Raw genomic sequence first — 20,474 nt, forward strand, 5'->3', positions numbered from 1 at the left:
CCCCCAGCCACCACAGCCTCAACCTGCTGGGCTCCGGCGATCTTCCCGCCTCAGCCTTCCGAGTAGCCGGAATTACAGGCATGTGCTACCACACACGGCTGATTTTTTGATTTATTGTAGAGATGAGGTCTCGCTGTCCAGGCGGGTCTTGAACCTGTGGGCTCAGGCGATCCACTCACCTCAGCCTCCCAAAGGCACGGGATTACAGGCTGAGCCACCGAGCCCGGCCCAAATCCAGCTCTTACCCAGTAGGGACACCACATAACCAGTTACACTGGCTCTTTAGACCCTGCAAAGCGTATGTGCTCCACAGTCAACAGACGAGTCAAACTAGCACCTGATCCAAACCCGACAGAAATCTGCTTTCATGTTGCAAAAGCACTTGCTCAAATTAACAAAAATCATTTCTAGCGTTTTACGACCATTTAGAAAATTGAAACTGAGTGGCCAGTCCTCAAGGGCCCCTGCACTGGGTACGGGGAAGAGAAAACTAGATGACAAGGCATGAGGCTTAATAATACCACCACCTTCTTTCCTCTCGTACTTGACCCAGACTCTGTAATCACTCATGTCTCTGGACCCAATGTACTGCTATTATGATAGCAAACAAAATAAAGCATGGAGGATTGCTTTGGAATTAGTAAAATACTCTACATAAATACATGGTAATGTTATTTTTTTTTTTTAATCAAGGAAACACTTGCTGGAAGAGAGAAATTTCATCCTGTTTGGAATCTGTCAGGTCACTGTTAACAATTACCGTTGGAGCATGGATTGGTAAAGTGAATTTTGTTGCTTTTATTCTGCTCTATTCATTGTCTCCATCATTCTGCAAAAACCAGCCCCGTTTTCAGGGTCTTTTGTATATGCTATAGGATAATACTGGGTATGAAAGAGAGTTACACTATTAAGTCATGATAGAAGTGATTTACATAGATGCTTTCTTTTCTTTTTTATATACTCTCACACTTCAATTTTACTTATCTGTGCAAGAAGCCATATTTTCTCATATTTGAATTACTCAGGTTAAAAAGAACTATTATGAAGTTATATGAGCTATACATTTACGTAGTAATAAATAGAATTTGACTAGATAGCTTGAGTAGTCTATTAGTACTATACTTGAGAGGAACTCAGTTTAATATAAAATGTCTGTAAATATTTATATACAGAAGAATCTAAGTGGTACTCTAGAAGATGTTAGTCAGAATTAAGTAAAAAATACAGATGATACTTTTCAAGAGAAATATAGGCTCATTATCTCTGATACACTTTTCCAAATTGTAGATCCTTATATATATTTTATTAAATAAATTTAAAAAATTAAATTAGTGTATTTATGATGTGTTATTTGATATTACTAATATTTGGAAGGCATCTTTAAGCAATGAGATATTTTCCCTGAAAGCTTGTATGATTCTATTATTATTGCGGGCAATTTTTTTCCCTATAAATAGCAAAAATAGTTTAACAGTCCAGCCCAGGAGAACCTGTCAAGCAATTCATAACATGTTTTTAAGACTATTCCTCTATCTACAAGGAGAACTTGTCAAGCAATTCATAACATGTTTTTAAGACTATTCCTCTATCTACAAGGTAAAACTTGACCCTGATCATAAGGCTAATTCTTTGTTCTTTTCTGCTTTATAAATTTATGATCATGTGCACACTTAATTTTGTGTTTACCTATTGATTTATTTTCACCCCAAACAGAAAATGGCAATGAACACAGTTGCCTACTGTCTCCAGGGGGAATATGCGTTCATATCCAATCCTTCCTACTGATGTCCGTATAGGCCTCCTTTGACCAGTAGAAATCTGCATTATTTATGAAGGCATTTACTCTCCCGGAGTGTCCGCAAGTTGCAAAGAGAACATCCCACGAGATACACTTAAGTTTTCCATTTCCTCAAAACCTTCTGGCTGCAAGAAAAGCAAACGCTCTTAGGTCCTTACCTGCAGTGCACAACCATCGGGCCTGCGTCAGGAGGGTTACAGGTTTTGACTCTCCGTAAGAAAGCTAGGAAAGGTGTAGGGTGTTCTGGAACACCGTGATCAGGCCAGGCGGTGAACTGGAATTGTCTCACTTCTCTCTTCTCACTTGAACCATTCTGCGAAAGAGGAACACTGGCTGAAATTCTGTTTTCCTAGCCTCAGGTGGTAATGATGAATAACAGGAAAGTGGTAACACTAAAATGCGCTGTCTTAATTCCTTCCTCCCACCCTATATCCCTTGGGAAGACAGGCTCTTTGGAGATATGAACCCCAAGCTATTCGTAAATGACAAATATTGGCTCAGGAAGATAAAATTCTTAGCTGAGAAGCATTACATTCTTCAGGTTTAACGATCGGGAGTGCTCCTGTGATATTTTCCAGGAAGAACTAGTTGTTCTCCATCTATGCTTCATCGCTGAAACTTTCATTCAGAGCAAGAGTTTTACATTTACTGATACATCGCCAGACAAGAAGAAAAATTGCTGAGCGATAATGGAAGAATTATTTCATTCTTCACTGTTACCAGTGAGATCGAGATTTAAGGAAAGCCTTAAGAGATCTGACTGCTCAAAAGAAGCTTTCTTTAAATAATCGAGAGGGGAAGGGGAGGGAAGAAAAGTAAAAAGCAAACCTTGTAAAGTGCAAATGTTCGAACACAATATGTGGCCAGCTCCACAGTATCGAGTAGCGTCACTTGAACCAGCCCGTGGGTTTCTGTGCCTCTGCTGGGCCAGTACTGGTCACACTTCACCTACAAGAAACAAGTGACACATTCAGGGCAGAGGCTCATCAGCTTCTCTGTTAACCTCACTTTGAGTTGCTCTTGAGGGAAAACAGCTTTTCTGCATTTCATTTGAGGTCGATCTTTTTCTGGCAGGCGTTTTTGTTATCCCCATATATGTAAATCACTGCTCTGATGCCAACATAAACCACATTTTTCAAACTGGTAGGAAGACTAAGCAGTAACAGATTCAATTTTTCTGGAGAAAAATCAGTTGCAGACTGTTGCCGAGTAAAATAAAGACAGAGGCATTTGAAACTTCAGAGGTACTTGTAAAGAAGATTCACATTTGTTCTGGGATAGACATTATGAATCGCATCACAAAGATTACACTTAGGCATTTAAACTACATGGTAAGATAGTGTTAATCCATCAGGATTTAAAAGGCACAAGCTGTTTCATCATGAGCTATCATGATTTCCAAATATGCTTGTTTAAAGCAAAGTAGAAATAACTGGAAAATCTATCAAAGTATAATAAACAACATAAGCATTTTTTAAAAAAAATACAAGATAAATGTTATTTGTGTCCAAAGCAAATGAAACCTATAATGTCTGGGGGGGGCGGGGAGAGCTGTCTGTTCTTTAAAAACAGTCTCAGAGGGTCATACACTAGCAGTGCAAAGTTTAAATAATTTAAAATTCATTCATTTGAAATGAATAATCTATAATTTCTATGTAGAGTGGAACAGAAACACATACAAAGTATTCAACACAATTAGTTTAACACATAATAAAGAATAATTCCAAGTCTACAGTAAGCCTTAAATTTACAGAATGAATCTGTTGGGCATTCAACAGTGTAATGAAAAATGACAAACACAGCGATATTTTATTTTCTAGTAAGGCCACCGATGAGAATATAGCTACCCTTTCTATCTCAGATGTAAAAGAAAATCAAAAGAAGTCATTCTTGATAGAAAACACTAAAATGTATTTCTCTAGATGAAGAAAGCTCCTAGTAGTATTTTATATTAGGAAGCACAACTTCTGAAAAAGAACTGAAAGTCACAATCTTTGGATTTATTTATTTATTTTTTTGAGTTGGAGTCTCACTCTGTCGCCCAGACTGGAGTGCAGTGGCCGCTCCCGGCCACCGCAGCCTCGACCTGCTGGGCTCCGGCGATCCTTCCGCCTCAGCCTTCCGAGTAGCCGGAATTACAGGCATGCGCTACCACGCCCAGCTGATTTTTTGATTTATTGTAGAGATGAGGTCTTGCTGCCCAGGTGGGTCTCGAACCTGCGGGCTCAGGCAATCCACTCACTTCAGCCTCCCAAAGGCGCGGGATTACAGGCTGAGCCACCGAGCCCGGCACAATCTTTGGATTTAAACAAAGGCAACAAGGTTTTATTATTTTAGACATGAGAATGTTTGGGTCTAGAGGATAGAATTATTAGATAATGATTTGCTTTTATGTTTAATGTAAGTATTCCTAGCATTTGTGAAGAGGAATACAATTTTTTTATTTCACAGAGATGGCATGTGTTCCTCTGAGGACTCGGGTTCTTTCCATGTAGATACTGGTTTCTTTTTCTTTAAAAAAAGCACAATTTCATAGACAAGAAAAAGAAAGAAAGGAAGAAAGAAAAGCACTTTACAGTACAGTTACACAGTTTGAGACCACACAAACATCACTTTTTTGGTGAAAATCAAAGGGGTTCACAGTAAGATGAAAAGTGTGTCTTATGGGATTCAAAAATACTTTGCATGTGTCCTAGTTGCACAGACTATCCCTCTGTGTTTATATTTCCATCATTTGCTCTAACTCAAAGAGAAAACAACACAAAGGAAAGACAATTCTTCAAGAAGAATACTGCGGTAGCAGGACCAAGGGTGAATACCTCTGTATGTTCTCTGACCACCTGTTAAAACCCAGGTCGCATCAGACGTAGTTAGCAAAGACTGCTTGCTACCTGAATGTAACCAACACTACTTAAGTAGCCATGACTCAGACGGGGAAAAAAAATCATAAAAAATTAGGCCAAAGGTTTTGTTTTAAACCATGAAATAGATGTCAACTTGATGTCTTGCCACAGAGGACAAAAGTAACTGGAAGCACATGCTGTGATGTTCAAAAGGAAGCCAGCAATGTGTTGGGTTCAAGATTCAAGAGAGAAACTCCAACTCATTAACCGTTTCAGCTGGACAGCAACTCTTCCAACTTAAAACCAACGGATCATATCCCACCAGGACAAATATCACGTGTACCACCATGTGCCTCAAAACTGCACATTAATACAACAAAATCATGCATTGGGATCAGCTCAATGCACTGAACCAAACTGAGAATAATTATATTTTAAAGTTAGGAATTCATTATAATCAGACCTCTTAACGATATGATAAGACAAAAGAGACGATGGAAAGAACTGGAAGCCAGTCTTTACTTAACTTTTTGGAAAAAGTCCTCCATTATTTCATGACTCTCCATCTGCAAATCTGCTCCACCCTGAAGAAGCAGGAAAAACTAAGATTACACTAATCATTGTCACACTTCTAGTAATAAATTTGAAAATGCAGTTATTGTTGGCTTAGACTCTGACCCCTTTAGAAAAAAAACCAGCACAAAGCATTACTATAAGGAGCCAATGCTGTGAAAATCTCTAGCCTAACAGAAGAAAAAAAAAGGTTGCTTTTGTACTCAATTTAAATAATGCACTTTAATCTTATTCTTTACCAAAAGAAAAAAAATGTTTAAAACTCAACTGCAAAAACTGGGAGCAATTTCTTTTTTTAGACAATATATTTAAGCATTGCCATTTTCTCCCAAAAAATACTTCTCAAAGGGATCTTATGAAAAATAAATATCCTGACTTATATGAAAACAGACACATGGGCCTTAGCAGCTTTCCCTGAGCTTATCTGAACAGCGTACATTCCCTTGCTAGTAAGCATCTCAGCACTTCCTTTTTCGACCTCATTGTCCAAGTGGCCTGCACACACTCCTTTGATTTCAGAGGTCCGAAATGAAGCATTTAGGATTACTGAAAATATTAAGTCTTTCATTTTTAGCCACACACTCAACACGGAATTTCTGATGTCAACATTAGAGAGCAAGTATGTAGTGCAGTGAGGAAAAAAAAAAAAGAGAGAGAACAATAGAAATAATTTTTTTCCTAATTAACGAATGCAAATGAACTAGCTTGACTTTCCTCTCCTGAAACGTTTCACTTTGACAACAGTCCTTCCCTCACCCTTTTTCCCTGGGAAAACATCTCACAGGGTATTTCTAGAGAGAGTTACTGTTTGTTAGGCTTCACACATGAAGCTGTGTGTGAGAGGAGACATGAAGGCTGCTCCCTTGGAGTATGTGAGAACCAGAAGGCAGGAGCCACTGAATGCAAACACTGATTTTTGCCTGTTTCTTTTTGCTTTTGAAGTAATGCAAACAGCCTTCAGGACGGACTCCTGGAAAGTCAGGCAGAGTCTCACCGGATGCCCAGGAAACTCTGTTTGCACGACCTAAGCCTAGCTGCCTCATCTGTGAAGTGGAACGATACTTCTGACATCACAGGGCTATCGTAGGGATTGAAAATGGTGTAGCTAACTAAAACACTTGACCCAAAGGCTTGCACAAACAGGTGTTCAACAAGCATTAGCTGTTCCTTGATTATCAGTCAGATTGCATTTCTGGATTTTGTGTGCGTGTGTGTGGTGGTTGTTACAAATTACTTAAGTCATTCTAAGTGTGAGAAAAGGGGAACAAGAGAGCAAAAAGAGAAACTCAGCAGATGTTGATTTAGAATTTTCTAGGTGCAAGCAAGGTGTTTGCAGCTTTGGGGACACGGAGGTGAAACGAAACAGTCAGTAAGGCTTAAGGGCTGGGGGCAGGGACTAAGTATGGAGGTGTGCTTAGACACCTGGTTCTTCAGTGAGGTAGTTGTAAGATTCTGAACAACTCACACTCAATCTGCCTGAGACGCAGCCTGTTGTGAGAAGACAACGTGCTAGGCTCTCAGGAGAAAAAGAACAGAACCTGTTACTCATGCTGTGCTTTAGAAACATCAGCCAGGCCAGCCTTGGTGGCTCAGTCTGTCATCCCAGCACTTTGGGAGGCCGAGGTGAGTGGATTGCCTGAGCCCAGGGGTTCGGGAGCAGACTGGGCAACTCGGTGAGATCTCATCTCTACAATAAGTCAAAAAATTAGCTGGGCATGGTGGCACGTGCCTGTAGTTCCAGCTATGTGGAAGGCTGAGGCAGAAGGATCGCCGGAGCCCAGCAGGTCGAGGCTGCAGTGACCTTAAGCACTGTGTCACTGCACTCCAGCCTGGGCAACAGAGTGAGAATCCGACTCAAAAAAAGAGAGAAAGAAACATCACCCAGTAACTCTGAGGCATAACACGAACGAGACAGTTCATATTTTTGGTTTGAATCTGAGACGGACTTTTTATTTTAGAGTCACAAAGTGATCACCCTTATGTGAAGCTTTCATTTTTCAAAAAATAATTTTGGAAAGAACAGGTTGCCCACTGTTAAATTAATGCTACGGAATTAACTTATGTAACCTTTTTTTATGACAAACTATCAAAAGTAAGTTGATGGAGTGATAAAACATATTTAAATGTGTTCGAAAGAAAATCTTGGTACTGCAAATATCTGGTAGGAATTGATCCAGCGGGACTGCCAAAGGTGCTTTGGGGGAAATACTCTTATTCTGGGCCACTTTTCACTCCGTGTGTATTCTCTTAGGAGCACATTGGAGCATGTGGTGCCAACTTTGTCATCCATTAACTGTGGTCTAAATTACCTAAAACATTCTAAAAACAAAATCTCCTCATTTTAATTTAATAAAGACTTACTGAGCCTGGTGATATGGCAAAGCATCGTAACTCCAACTGTAACACAAACCGATACCTCCGAAGGTTCTAGCATCACAGACCCAACTTGTACCTGCCATACCATACTTTGCAAAGCCTGCTCAGGATCAGATTATTTAGCTAAAGAAGGACTTAGAAGAGGCAATCAATGATATATGAGACACCCTCAATATTGCTAAAACTGACTACAAATCTATACTAGTATGTTTGGGCAGAGTGGTTGCTCAAGAGTCAGAATGTTTTTGTAAGGAGCAGACAGCAAGTATGCCAACAGTAGACAGCACACATCAACATTGTTTTTGAGAGTAAGGGACTGTCAGTCCTCATTTTATCAATACCTATTTAATGAGGGACACTGCAATAAAAGGAAGTTTTAGATACATAGCAGAATATATTTCAGTGGATAGAAAAATTAAATGTGGAATGGATGATTTCTACAGGTTATAATAATATCCTGGCAGTTTTTTATGTCCAAACTGAACACTTGACTGTCCTCAATAAGGACACAGATCATCAGAATGATTTCTTCTCTTTTAGCAATAGTGCCAATCCCTGTACTCAACTAATATTTGGATGTATCTATTCCCAAACGGCAAAAAAAAGGTCTGGTTTGTGTATTTTTCCCATTAATTCTATCCTTTTTTTTTTTTTTTGAGTTGGAGTCTCACTCTGTTGCCCAGTCTGGAGTGTAGTGGCACACTCACGGTCAACCCAGCATCGACCTGCTGGGCTCTGACAATCCTTCCGCCTCAGCCTTCCAAGTAGCCAGAACTACAGGTGCAAGCTACCACACCCAGCTAATTTTTAAATTTTATTATAGAGACGAGGTCTCGCCAAGTTTCCCGGGCTGGTCTCGAACCTGTGGGCTCAAGCAATCCACTCACGTCGACCACCTGCAGGCTCAAGCAATCCACTCACCTTGGCCACCCAAAATGCTGGGATGACAGGCTGAGCCACTGAACCTGGCCTAATTCTATCCTTACTGACCATTCTATAGTGGAGGATCAAGAGGCAATAAGATATTTGAAATGAGAGTGATATTGAAGAATTTGACCACTAGTACAGTAATAGCTTTTCATATTTCCACCATAAAGTTGAAAAAAAGTATTTTCTAAATAAACCAAATTATATGCCATAAAACTGTGTACCAAGTCCACCGGACCATTTGAATACTTTCCACACCATTTATTATTATTTTTTCAAGTTATTCTCTTTCGTTTGGTTTGTCTGCCAGAAATTCACATAGAGACTTCTCCAATGACTACCCCCAATTAAGTGGAAGTCATTAAGTCTCGGGTTTCTGGCACTTTATGATCACCGGAGGATACTGTTGTGAGGTACCCCTTCCTTATAGCCAGGTAGCACTTGGGTATCGCCTCTTGCCACACGGGTTGGGCCCTCAGAGTATCCACCTCAGCCCGAATCACTCCTAGGGAGTAGCTGGGAGCCTTACAGTCACTCTACTTCTGCCTTGGTTTTCCCAGTAGTTGTCTTTGACACCAGTGTCACCACCACCAAACAAGATCATTAGATGACTTAGCATGTCAACCAAAAGATAAATGCTGTGTGCCATCAGCCAGTGTCAATGCACTCCAATATTTTAAAAATAGTACAGCTATACTGGATACATACCAGCTACGCATCAGCCCTGTCTGACGGTCTCTGAATAGAGGACAGAGAAAAAAACATATACTGCACCCTAAACATCAGGAAACATAGAGATGAAGTCACACATCGAAAAACCTTAGAAAGAACCTAATCCAGCATGGGGGAGCTTTAGACATGAACGCAAAGAAGGGAATGAGGGACGCTTTGCACAAATTCATTGGAAACAGTTACGTCTCCTTCTCCCCGTTCAGCTCTTTACATAGACCATGAGTCCTCTCACTGTCTTTAAGATAAATGCTTTGAGCCAGGAACTGTAGGTTGCCATTCTAAGTAAAGAAGGTGGGGTGGGAAGAAGGTAGAAAATCCAGGCAGCTAATGAACAACAGAAAATTGGGGGGATTCCTTCTCTTTTATCTGACACTGTGTCTACTGACAGGAGAAAACCAAGAGTGTGGCGTTTGCTGGATAAGGACCCAAACATCCTTTAGGTTGCCAACACGAGCACCATGCTTTCTGTGGCCAGTGTCCTATTTACATGAAGTATCCACCACTTGTAAAAACAATCCTGTACATCAAGCAGACTCCAAAGGCAACGTCTGGGCTGCCGGTCCTGAAGTGGCTTCGGGAAAAAGCAGTTTCTGCTGTCCTAGATAGGCAGTGCTTTGGGCTACAGTTTGAGAGATTAAATGTTCAAGGCCTTTGGCGCTTCCAGTTCTGTTTGGAAAAGGACACAGACCTGGCATTTGGAAAGCATTTGCTCTCCATTAAACTCACAGAGCCTTGACAAACCAAAGAGGCCAAGAATGAGTCTGCCACTGGCCAAGGCTGGGTTTTCCAAAACCGATAACGGCAATGAGAACAGTAACACTGCCATTTATAATCTTCAGTGGGATTCTGTCAAAGTTTAACCCCAAAGGACCCCACAATCTGAAAAGAATCCCAAGCTTTGTTTTGCAGGAAAAGAGGAAAAATGACTGTAACTCCTTTTTGGCTGCTGCTTGCTCTGAATCGCCGTCTTAGCCATGGAACGAAACGCGAACGTGTCTCCGTCTCACCTTGATTCTGTGTTGGGGGGGTTTTACTAAGGTGCGACTCAAAGACTGGGGAAGACATAGGAAGAGAAGTTAGTAGGAAGAAGTGTTCCACCAGCCAAATGTCACGTCCCCTAACTGTGAACACACTGAAGCAGCACCTGGGCCCCTTGGCCTTTGACAGTCTCTAACTTCCATTCATTAGCACAGACAATAACATTTAGAAAGGCAGAGATTCTCCCATTCTCTGACCTAAGATACAACTGAAGTCACAATGCACACAATATTTGACCCGCTCTAGTGAAAAACGGCATCAGCTGGCTTGTATGATTCTCTACTTGGAAACAGGAAAGAGGACTTAGACAACCTGGAAATCAGAAATACAATTCTTCATGTCTAGCCCTATACTTTCGCTACTAATCGACGTGGTCCACCCTGGATGACAACACAAATCGGGTTTTATTTGTTGGGTGTCAACATTTCACTCCTCATTCCCGACACTGACAACATGAAGTACAGCCACATATAGCTGCTTGGGAGAATCAACCTCTACTGTAAAGCTTGCAAGCCAATTTAAGCAGCCATGAGTCTTTGCTACAGGCAGGTGAGTGAGGACAAGTGAATGCCAGATATCCCTGACTTTGGTTGGCCCATTTCAGCTTCTAATGTAGTCAAGGCTATTCAAGAATTTTCCAAGCATGAGATTTACACCTTCCCTCTGTCTTGTGTAACTCAAGATGAGAGACAAAGTAGAAGAGAAAGGGTCAAAAGCAGATAGACAAGGGGCGGGGGAAGTGGACAATCACTTGCTAAATCATAGAGCTTCCTGGGTCAGAAATCACCTTGGCAAATCCCATCTTGAAGACCCTAATTCTTCAAGCTAGACTGCTAGTCCTGGGTCCCGGTCACCCACACAAATAGCATCCTCCGAGTGAAAATCCCAGCGGCATACATTTTCCTCTCCTTACCAGTGCTTCATTTTTTCCAAACTTTTTCTTCCCTCCATGTGGTTGCCCAGACCAATTCATGTGCTTAGAGGCATGTTATGAAACATGGAAACAATTAGAGACCACATTCTAGGGCACGAGAATGCCTCGCTACAGAATCAATGAACTACGCAGAACTTGAGAGGGTTTGGCAATAAAGATGGAAACTGGAATGAAACCCACGAACAGTTCTCATATCGCACAGCACATTCTACAACAGCTTGAAATTGATCTGTGTGTTTCAGGCAGTGAAAATACTTTACTTCAAAATCTCATTTTTAGCCTTATTGTTTTTATTTCTTTATACACCATAACAAAACTCATATGAAATATTCAACTTACACTTTTCTCCAGGGTTGAGACCTGCATGTACACATCACATACAGAATCTTTTCAGTTAAATTTGGGGTTCTTTAAAGCTCACCTTTGAGGAGGAGTAATGGCACTTGAAATTCAAAGAACTTAAGTTTTCAAATGGCCATCTTAAGTCCTGAGACACACTTCTTTAAGTCACAGTTCTTTAGCTATGCAAATGTTAAGGTCACTTCTCTAAAAAGAGACTGGTGAAACTTCTAACATATGCTAAGAAATCCAGCAGCCTTTTTTCTTGGTGAACTGTTCTAAGTCAGCAAGGGTTTGAGTTCCACTGATCAACCTCAGGCCTGAGTGACAACTTCAGGGTGAAACAGGCTGAGACAAAACAGAAAGCTTGAAAACAGAGATGGATTCAAAGGACAGAATTCCCTAGCATCACAAAACAGCCAAGCAAGGAGAGAGGGAATGCAAAACTGAATGAAGAGGAAATGTGGTGCTAACAATATAATATCTTCAGTGACAATTATCACTACGTGCAACCCACGTCTATATTACTCAAAATTTTAATATTGTTTTGCTTTAAGATATGGCTGCAATGGAAGTAGCAGCCAGGGTGTTCTATTCTGGTCTGTTCCCAGACTGACTGACAAGTTCACTGTGCCAGGATCTCCACTCCTGAGATTCTGTCCTGGGAAAAGCAAGAGCAAAAGAGTCCCCTGGTCCGAGCTCCATTCTCCCCTTGACCAACATGCGTGGGTGTGTCACCCTGGGAACAGGGAGCAGAAGTAACCACGGGTAATGACTCTGAGAGGTTTGTCAAAAGTCACTGTCAATCACAGAGAAACCAATTCTTTCCATTTGGGAACAAAGTTGAAATATTTGAAGGTCAACTGTGAAGGAAACTGAAATCGTCATGGGAAAAGCCTCCTTCCTACACTCTAATAGTGGACACACGTGAGTCACCTTGCTCCATGCCTTCGTCAATACCGGCAGTGACTCTTCCATGTAATCCAGAAAGGAGAAATGAGGTTTCTAAGGGGTCGAGTAAGCTTGCTCATTGCTATATGCCCCTATTGTAACCACGTCATGTAGCTGCCCTTCTGTCTCATGGGAATATTCCAACGAAGTCTTGAGTAATGTCGACCTGTCTTCCCTTTCTTCTCTTCTCTCTCCCCTACCCCAAATCTGTGATCAACAGGTATTCTAGCATAATTCACAGAAGTGTTCACACACACACACACACACACACCCACACATGTTTTCATATACCATGGGGATGAATATTATTTCAAGAACCCGAGACTTAATCTAAACAATGAAACATCAAGCTCCAGGCCTTGGAGGGGCAATCTGTCTCAACTCCCGGAACCACCTCGCTTTATGAGGACGACTAGAGGCACTTCCCTAAGCAGAGCCAAGCTAGTTCAGACGCCTGCTTTGAAGTTGGCTGCTGGGAATTGCTAGGTCAGCCCACAGAAGCCACCATCTTCCTCAAGCATGGAGCTATAGATTTCAGGAACAACTAACCACAGTTCATAACATTGTTTTTAGAGTGAAATTCAGTTGAAGTTCTTCTTTGAGAATCCAGGAGCGCCCTCCTCCTTTTTTCCTGCTATTTTAGGGGACAGGGAAAGGGTGAAGTGGGAAGGATGTGAAGGAAAAAGATGGAAGAGTGCATGAGCTCACTGGAGGCGCCAGTGCTTTGTTCAATCTCTCCCCAACACAGACCGTTTATTCCCAAGCGTACTGGGTAGGGGAGCAAAGGACTCTGGGGCCTTGGGGGGTGGGGGAGGGTCAAAGCTCATTTGTGTTGTCAGATGGATGACTACTGAGACTCCCCAAATGCCTATTGGCTTGTGCAGGCCATCACAAGTCTGGGTACAGCCTGAACCGCCACTGATGAAAATCGCAAGACAGCATTTTAATTGGCCTCCTTAGGCCATTTAACAAAGGAGAAAGCTAACTTGCAAGAGCAAAGAGTAATTAATGAAGGGAGCAAACAGAGGTTCACTTAGTAACTTCCAAACAAGTTCTTCTGTTCGAGGGGGGCTGGGGGAAAGGTGGCCTGCAACAGGAAGATAAACTGTAGGTATTTAAGTCACAATGCCTTCCGCCAAGAACTGCTCATTACCATCAGATGTTGCAGTAGCGGTGGGGCCAGTGAGAACTAACTTTATTATTAGAAGCAATTAGGGAGAAAAGGGGCAGAATTTCATTTGGTTATTTCAAAACAAGTTTCTGGGCACAGTTTAATGAAGGCCTGCAGTGTCAAGATAAAATGTGTGTTTTACTGAAAACAGCTTTTGCAAATGACTGCTTGTTACCAGCAGGTATCTCCAGGCAGAACAGAACGGGTAGGATGGATTTACATGCATGCCGTCATATAAGAATTCAGCTGTCTCAGCTCCCCAGAAGTGTTCCCAGGCAGTATGGCCTGGTGGGGAAGCATGTGTGTTCTGGAGCCAGATTGTCTGTCTTCAATGCCTGTCCCTGACCTTGGGAGCTTCCTTGGGTGACCTGTAATTTTCTGGGCCTGAGTTCACTCCTATGTAAGCCGGAGATCACAGTACCATTTATCTTACAGGGTTGTTTTGAAATTTCAGTGTCCCTAAATACGTTAGACGTTGTTATAGTTATTGACTGTTCTATCCAAGGATCTCTGTAAATGGGAATAGTTTTTTATCTTTTCTTTTAATTGTTGATGATTTTTTTTTTTTAAAAGATACTGGCTGGGCTTGGTGGCTCAGCCTACAATCCCAGCACTTTGGGAGGCCGAGGTGAGTGGATTGCCCTGAGCCGTGGGTTCAAGACCCACCTGGGCAACTTGGCGAAACCTTTTCTGTACAATAAACCAAAAATTAGCTGGGCGTGGAAGCGTGTGACTGTAGTTCTGGCTCCTTGGAAGGCTGAGGCGGAAGGTTCGCCGGAGCCCAGCAGGTCGAGGCTGCGGTGGCCGGGAGCGTGCCCCTGCCCTCCAGCCTGGGTGACAGAGTGAGACTCCAACTCAAAAAAATAAAATAAAATAAATAAATCAAATTAAAAAAAGATACTGCTGGCTATATAGGGGTTACCCTGAATACAAATCAATACTTACATCTTTTGAATGGGGTTTGCATGTAAAGTATGGCACAGATATTTGTCTTCACAATCAGTGCCATTTTTATCTAAATTAATATCTCAGAAAATATTTCCACATCTCTATACAATTCAAATGTTTTGAAAAGATCTAAAACGATTTGGCCAACCAGCCATATATTGCTTCTTGGGATTTCCCACCTTCCAGGTAATAGTTGTGGTTTTTAAGTATTTTTCTGAGCTTCCCCCTTATAAATCAATCCTCTAGGTAACCTTTAACTCTTTCCTCATATACACACCTGGGCTAAGAGAAACTGCCATGTGTTGAGCTTACAAGGATATTTAAAGAACCTCAACTGTCACACAGTAAATGGGGAGGATACTGTCGCTTCTTTCTAAATATCCTCTTTGAGACTGCCATGAAAACAGTAAAAATGACCTCTCACCTGTAGTTTCAAACTGTCCCTTGAATGTCCCTACCTTCAGTGGGAGTATCTTGGCTGAATTTTCAGAGATCCCGTCAGTAAATTCTCAAGGTTAAAGACTGATTTTCATCAGATGGTTACAATATGTGCACATGCTCTTGGGACTATGGGATACTGCTTACCCATTATGTTTTAGTTTTCCAAATCAACAGCATTTAACTAATGTGCCGTGCACCATAATATTGGACCCATATGACTAAAACTCCTTTCTTGGACCGTACCAAGCAGTGACTCCATTATTGAAATCTATTCACTTTAGAAAGGTTTAAACTAGCAAAATATCTCCTACACATATAGGGCATCTTCTTAGCCGTGTATTCAGCCATATTCATTTTTCTGACTGCCTGGATTTAATTTATGCTAATCTGACTAATTTAAATAAGAGCCCTTTTCACAGAACTTTAGATCTCACACTGTAGATTATAAGAAAGAAAAAGTTGGAAATACTTCAAGTACATTTCGGTGGAATTCTCCCCAAAGTCTGTGGCTTCTTGTTCGATATGAGTTTTAGAAAGAGGTACAAGCTAACAATTTATTTTTCTAACCAAGTTGTCTATTTCCTTGAATACTACTTATTTTTTCTTTTAGCAATCACACACATCATAACATGGAATCTCTTTTTGGAAAAGCCCCAGATGAGCTTTAAAGAATGGTTTAATTAGAGTTGTTGAAGCCCATTCACAATTAATACCTGCTAGAAAGTTAAGCCTTGGGGAAAGGTTAGATTTTGAACAGAATAAAATATGCACCATAGGAACTCCGAGGAAAGAGTTTTTAAAGGAAAGAGGTAGATATGTCTTCTTACCCTGGATCTTTCTTCTAGTTTTGTCATCATGACAATCGTGGCACTCCGTTGCTCCCATATCATTCTCCAAAAGTCCCCAAAGGTTTCGGGGAGAGATCCCTGGGTTGCAATGTAGGCATTTTGTTTTCTATAACCATCTATGTAGTTGGCATTCACATAGTCACTTCCCGGGATTCCTGCAAAACAAGGAGTGTTATTCAGAGTGTTTCCTCTGGTGAACATATCACCAGAGGAAACAGTCTCGGACATGACTGACTAAATAATGGCAACGCTATATTACCGTTCCACTCTATTCTGTAGGAGTCATAATGGATTGAAGGCTGAGTTTTAAGGAAGGTTAAAAACAGCCCCTATCAGAACCATCCCATTAAAACAATGTGTACCAAAAAAGTATCAGGTCTTTAATATGACAGTGAATGAAAAATACAACAGATGGTCCACAGAATTCCTTTTCTTTCACGGGTTGCCTGTCATCTCTGTTACACCAGTATTTCAAAAAAATGAAAGTGTGAAAAGGACAATAAACAATCTGGTCTATTATTTCACTCATGAGTTTCCCCTTTCTCAGACAAAAACGAAATAAAAGAATGGCTGATTCTGAAAATGCATATAGAGTACAATATGCTTTAATGACAATAAACCTTTTGCAGATGAAGCTAACAGGACACTCATATATAAACTCACTGAATCATCTTTTTTTTTTTTTTTTTGAGTTGGAGTCTCCCTCTGTCACCCAGACTGGAGTGCAGTGGCCGCTCCCGGGCACCGTAGCCTCGACCTGCCGGGCTCCGGCGATCCTTCCGCCTCAGCCTTCCGAGTAGCCGGAATTACAGGCGCGTGCTACCATGCCCATCTGATTTTTGATTTATGGTAGAGATGAGGTCTCGCCAAGTTGCCCAGGTGGGTCTCGAACCCGCGGGCTCAGGCAATCCACTCACCTCAGCCTCCCGAAGGCATGGGATTACAGGCTGAGCCACCGAGCCCAGCGACTCATTGAATCTTTACAACAACTCTACAAAGTCCTATCACGATCATCCCTTTGCAGAGGAGGAAACTGAGGAGCAAAGAGGTTAATAACACATGGCCAAGTTGCTCAAGTTGAATTGGTGGGGTAACGTTTAACCACAGGCTGTCTGTCTGCTATGTCTGCATCTAAACCTCTGTAGAATGTTCCTTCTCATTTAAAGTTCGTGGCTTGCTAAGCACACGCTCTACCACTGAGTTACACCCCCTGCTTCTATGGTGGGGGGAGGGAGATGGGATTAACAGTTGCAAATATCTGTCTGGGAACAGGGAAACACCCCATATCAACAGGGTGCCTGAATGAAACGCAATTGTATACCTAACCCTTAACTGTACCCCACAACTTCATAATAAAAATAAAAAATAAATAAAAAATAAATAAAGCTCGTGGCTTGTTGTAAGTAGCACAGGAACCTCTTCTTGGATTAGGACACTCGCCTCTTAATTGGCTGTCTCACTTGTACTTTTGTCCTCTCCTGTCTGTTCTCCATCTAGTATGAAAGCAATTTTTTAAAATACATACTTCAGTCAATGCAATCTCTTCTTCAAACCCAACATCGGCTTCCCCTTATACTTCAAATGAAGTCCAAACCTTCCACATTGCCTACAAAGCTCTTCCCTTCCCGGACTCATCACGTGCCACCTGCCTCCTTGTTCTCCAAACTCTAGACATGTGCCTGCTTTAATTGTTAGAAAGCATTGCTCTCCCACTTAGCACAATCCATATTGTCAAACACACTTTCTCTGTCTCCACATCATAAAATACCCAGGCTTCATCTCAGAAGGTCTCCCCTCGAGTGCCCTAGGGCTTCGGAACTTTCCTGACGATGCTTTATACTACTTATTAAAGGATGTAATGATATATTTTCTTATTTGTTAATTTGCCTATCGCCTGTTTCAACCACTAGACCGTGTCACGTTTATTCACCTTTACTACCGCCATGACAGAGAAGAATTTGCCCCAGTTCCAACATATAGAATAAGTTGCAGAGATGTAATTTAATACAGATATTCTGATTTAAAGTCTAATTTTCCTTCAGCACAATGCCTTCAAGAGAGATATAGGCAAATTTGAGCTCCTCCCAAGGAGAGTGGCCACAGTGATGAACAAAATTGAAGCTATTCCATATAAGAAAGGAACATATATTACGAGTATAGCCTAGCAAAGGAAAAGGTAGGAGTTGCAGATGAGAGCTGCCTATGAGTATCTGAAGAGAAGTTTAGATTTACTTTGTTGATTCCCACGTTTGCCAGTCTGAAGGATGTAACAGTAGAGAAATGAATTTTATCTCCAAGACAATAAAGCATTTTCAAAAAGTCAGAACTGAAAAGGGAATAGATTTCCTTGGGAGGTAAGGATTTGCCTATCCCTAGAAGGGAGCAAGTACTTTATAGAGATCTCAGCAAGATATGGAAGGTAGTACAGAACCTGTCTGTGGTCCCTTCTAGGCCAGGGAAAATATGAGCCTTGGAATCATGGGAAAATTTTTTTTCTTTACTGGAACATATGTTCCCAAGCTAAAATTGTTATATTTCATTGATTGTCACTTGTGATTACTTTGACTGCTTTTCTGATTCCAGTTGTAAAACTGATCCTCTTGAGAAAGGTAATGGAAGTCAGATGGAAACTCCTGCTCTTCGAGATGAACGCATGGATATGGAATACCACCAGCATTAACTGAAAAGTTTTTGGAGCTCAAATTGAAATGCATGGTTGGTTGTAACATTCTTCATCTATTACCGCTACTCAAGAAGCAGTTGGGGTTCTGGCAGCTCTTTGTTGATAAAGATCCGATTCCTCCCTGACACCAAATTACTGTTGATTCAGATGACAGTTTAAACACAATCCTCAGGTTACAACCACTGGGAAGTACACACATCTCACATGTCCATAGGATTTGGTTCTGAGCCAAGCATGAACCCACTTCATAGCTTAGGAAAAGCCTGCTTTCAAAATTTTAATTTAGCAGTTAGCAACATTAAAGAATTGATTAAAAAGGATTTTGGCTAAGGGCCTCACTTAGCTGCCAATATACAGAAAATTTTTTTCCCCCCAAGAAAAGTCAGACTGGAGAAATCTGGGTTAAATGACCCAGAAAATGCATCAGCTGGGCACAGGGCCAACCCCCCCCCCCATCAAGGATAATAAATGTATCAGAGCAATGCATCTGAGACAGAGAAGGCACACCTGAGAATCATCCCTAAAGGTAGGGAATTAGGCCCATCCAGCCCTCTTGCATACATTTTAATCCATTTTTATGTAATAAATTGGTTTGCATAATAAATTCTTCCCTTTTGGGGGGGGATGGGTTGCTGAGTCCTGTTGTGCTGAATGAATAACTTGTTCAATAATGACTGCACGTCTTCCCAGAATAAGAATCTACCAACTCTGCCTGAAGATGACGAAGCAGCTGGATCAATACTGTATCATCAAATGCCTTAAGAATTTGGGAGCTGGTCTTTTGGAAACTGAAAACAAAAGCTGAATTCCCAGTGGAGCAAATTAGTAGGTCCGTGTTTTACATCCTGGAAATAAAGCTGAGGCGCCTCTGCTTTGACACCTGCTTGTCAGGAGGCAGGCCCTGAAAGAAAGCCTCCTCCTGGCAGATCCTGCGACCCACTCTGGTGAAAAGACACTTCAGGTAAGTTCTTTCTCCACATCCTCCGCAGTGTGGAGATGTAAGAGGGGGCTATGTTCTGCAGAAGATCCAACGAGGCCTGTATTCATACAACCCACCATCATGAGCTGTGCAGGGAGATATGAGAAAACATTTTAGAAAGGGTGATAGCCTGTCCTAAAAACATTAACCCCATATTGAGAGCGAGACAGAAGTCTGTCTCAAGTAGATGAGACTTCCCCAGTTTTCTTTCTTTTTTTTCTCCTTTCTTTTTTGAGACAGGAGCTCACTCTGTCACCCAGGCTGGAGTGCAGTGATGTGATTCTGGCTCACTGTAACCTCAAACTCCTGGCCTCAAGCGATCCTCCCACCTTGGCCTTCCAAACCGCTGGGATTATAGGCGCGAGCAACTGTGCCTGACCAGAGACCTGTTTTCAATATGACACATTCAGAAAGATTGTTCAATTGTCCCAGTGAAAATATATAATATGCAGGCTTCCAAAATGTCTTGGTGTCATGAAATGCTTCTTCAGTAGTTCTCGATTATGATGTTTCTGCTGGAAGTCTGGATGTATAACATTCTTTCACTTTTTGGGGGTGACCTTTTCTAAATAATGCCTATTTGTTTATTTAATTTTCTGACCTATCCAGAAAATGATTTGCATCTGCTAATGCAACACTAATCAGAGCGCTTTCCTAATCCAAGAGAAGTGTGGGAGAATTAATTGAATTTCTCTGGGGCTATGTAGGATAGAAGACCAACTTAAAATGCAGTCCTGAAAGACTATAGAGTTACTACAAATTAGCCGATTGCTTTTATTTATTGGAGTCAAGGAGACCTTCTTCCAATAGTATACAAACAGTGCTTGGCTTTTTGTTTTGTTGTTGGTTTTTAGTAGAGGAAGGAGTCATTAAAACAACAGGAACATGACAAA

At 41.4% G+C, this 20,474-nt stretch overlaps 1 protein-coding gene across 10 annotated transcripts in view; it reads right to left on the minus strand.

Moving 5' to 3' along the window:
* Positions 1 to 20,474, minus strand: part of PTPRD (protein tyrosine phosphatase, receptor type D) — a 416,835-nt gene that overhangs the window by 49,327 nt on the left and 347,034 nt on the right. For 9 of the 10 annotated variants that reach the window (XM_008054819.1, XM_008054818.1, XM_008054813.1 and 6 more), the window contains 3 exons: positions 15,899 to 16,074; positions 2,627 to 2,746; positions 1,957 to 2,111 (listed from right to left, as the gene is read on the minus strand). In XM_008054819.1, coding sequence (XP_008053010.1) covers positions 1,957 to 2,111; positions 2,627 to 2,746; positions 15,899 to 16,074 — 451 coding nt within the window. Of the gene's footprint in view, positions 1 to 1,956; positions 2,112 to 2,626; positions 2,747 to 5,168; positions 5,226 to 15,898; positions 16,075 to 20,474 lie in introns of all 10 variants that reach the window. The other variant, XM_021710779.1, reaches the window with a different exon arrangement.

This window comes from Carlito syrichta, unplaced genomic scaffold, assembly GCF_000164805.1.
Source record: "Carlito syrichta isolate Samal-C Ts95f unplaced genomic scaffold, Tarsius_syrichta-2.0.1 Scaffold301531, whole genome shotgun sequence".
NCBI lineage: Eukaryota > Metazoa > Chordata > Mammalia > Primates > Tarsiidae > Carlito > Carlito syrichta.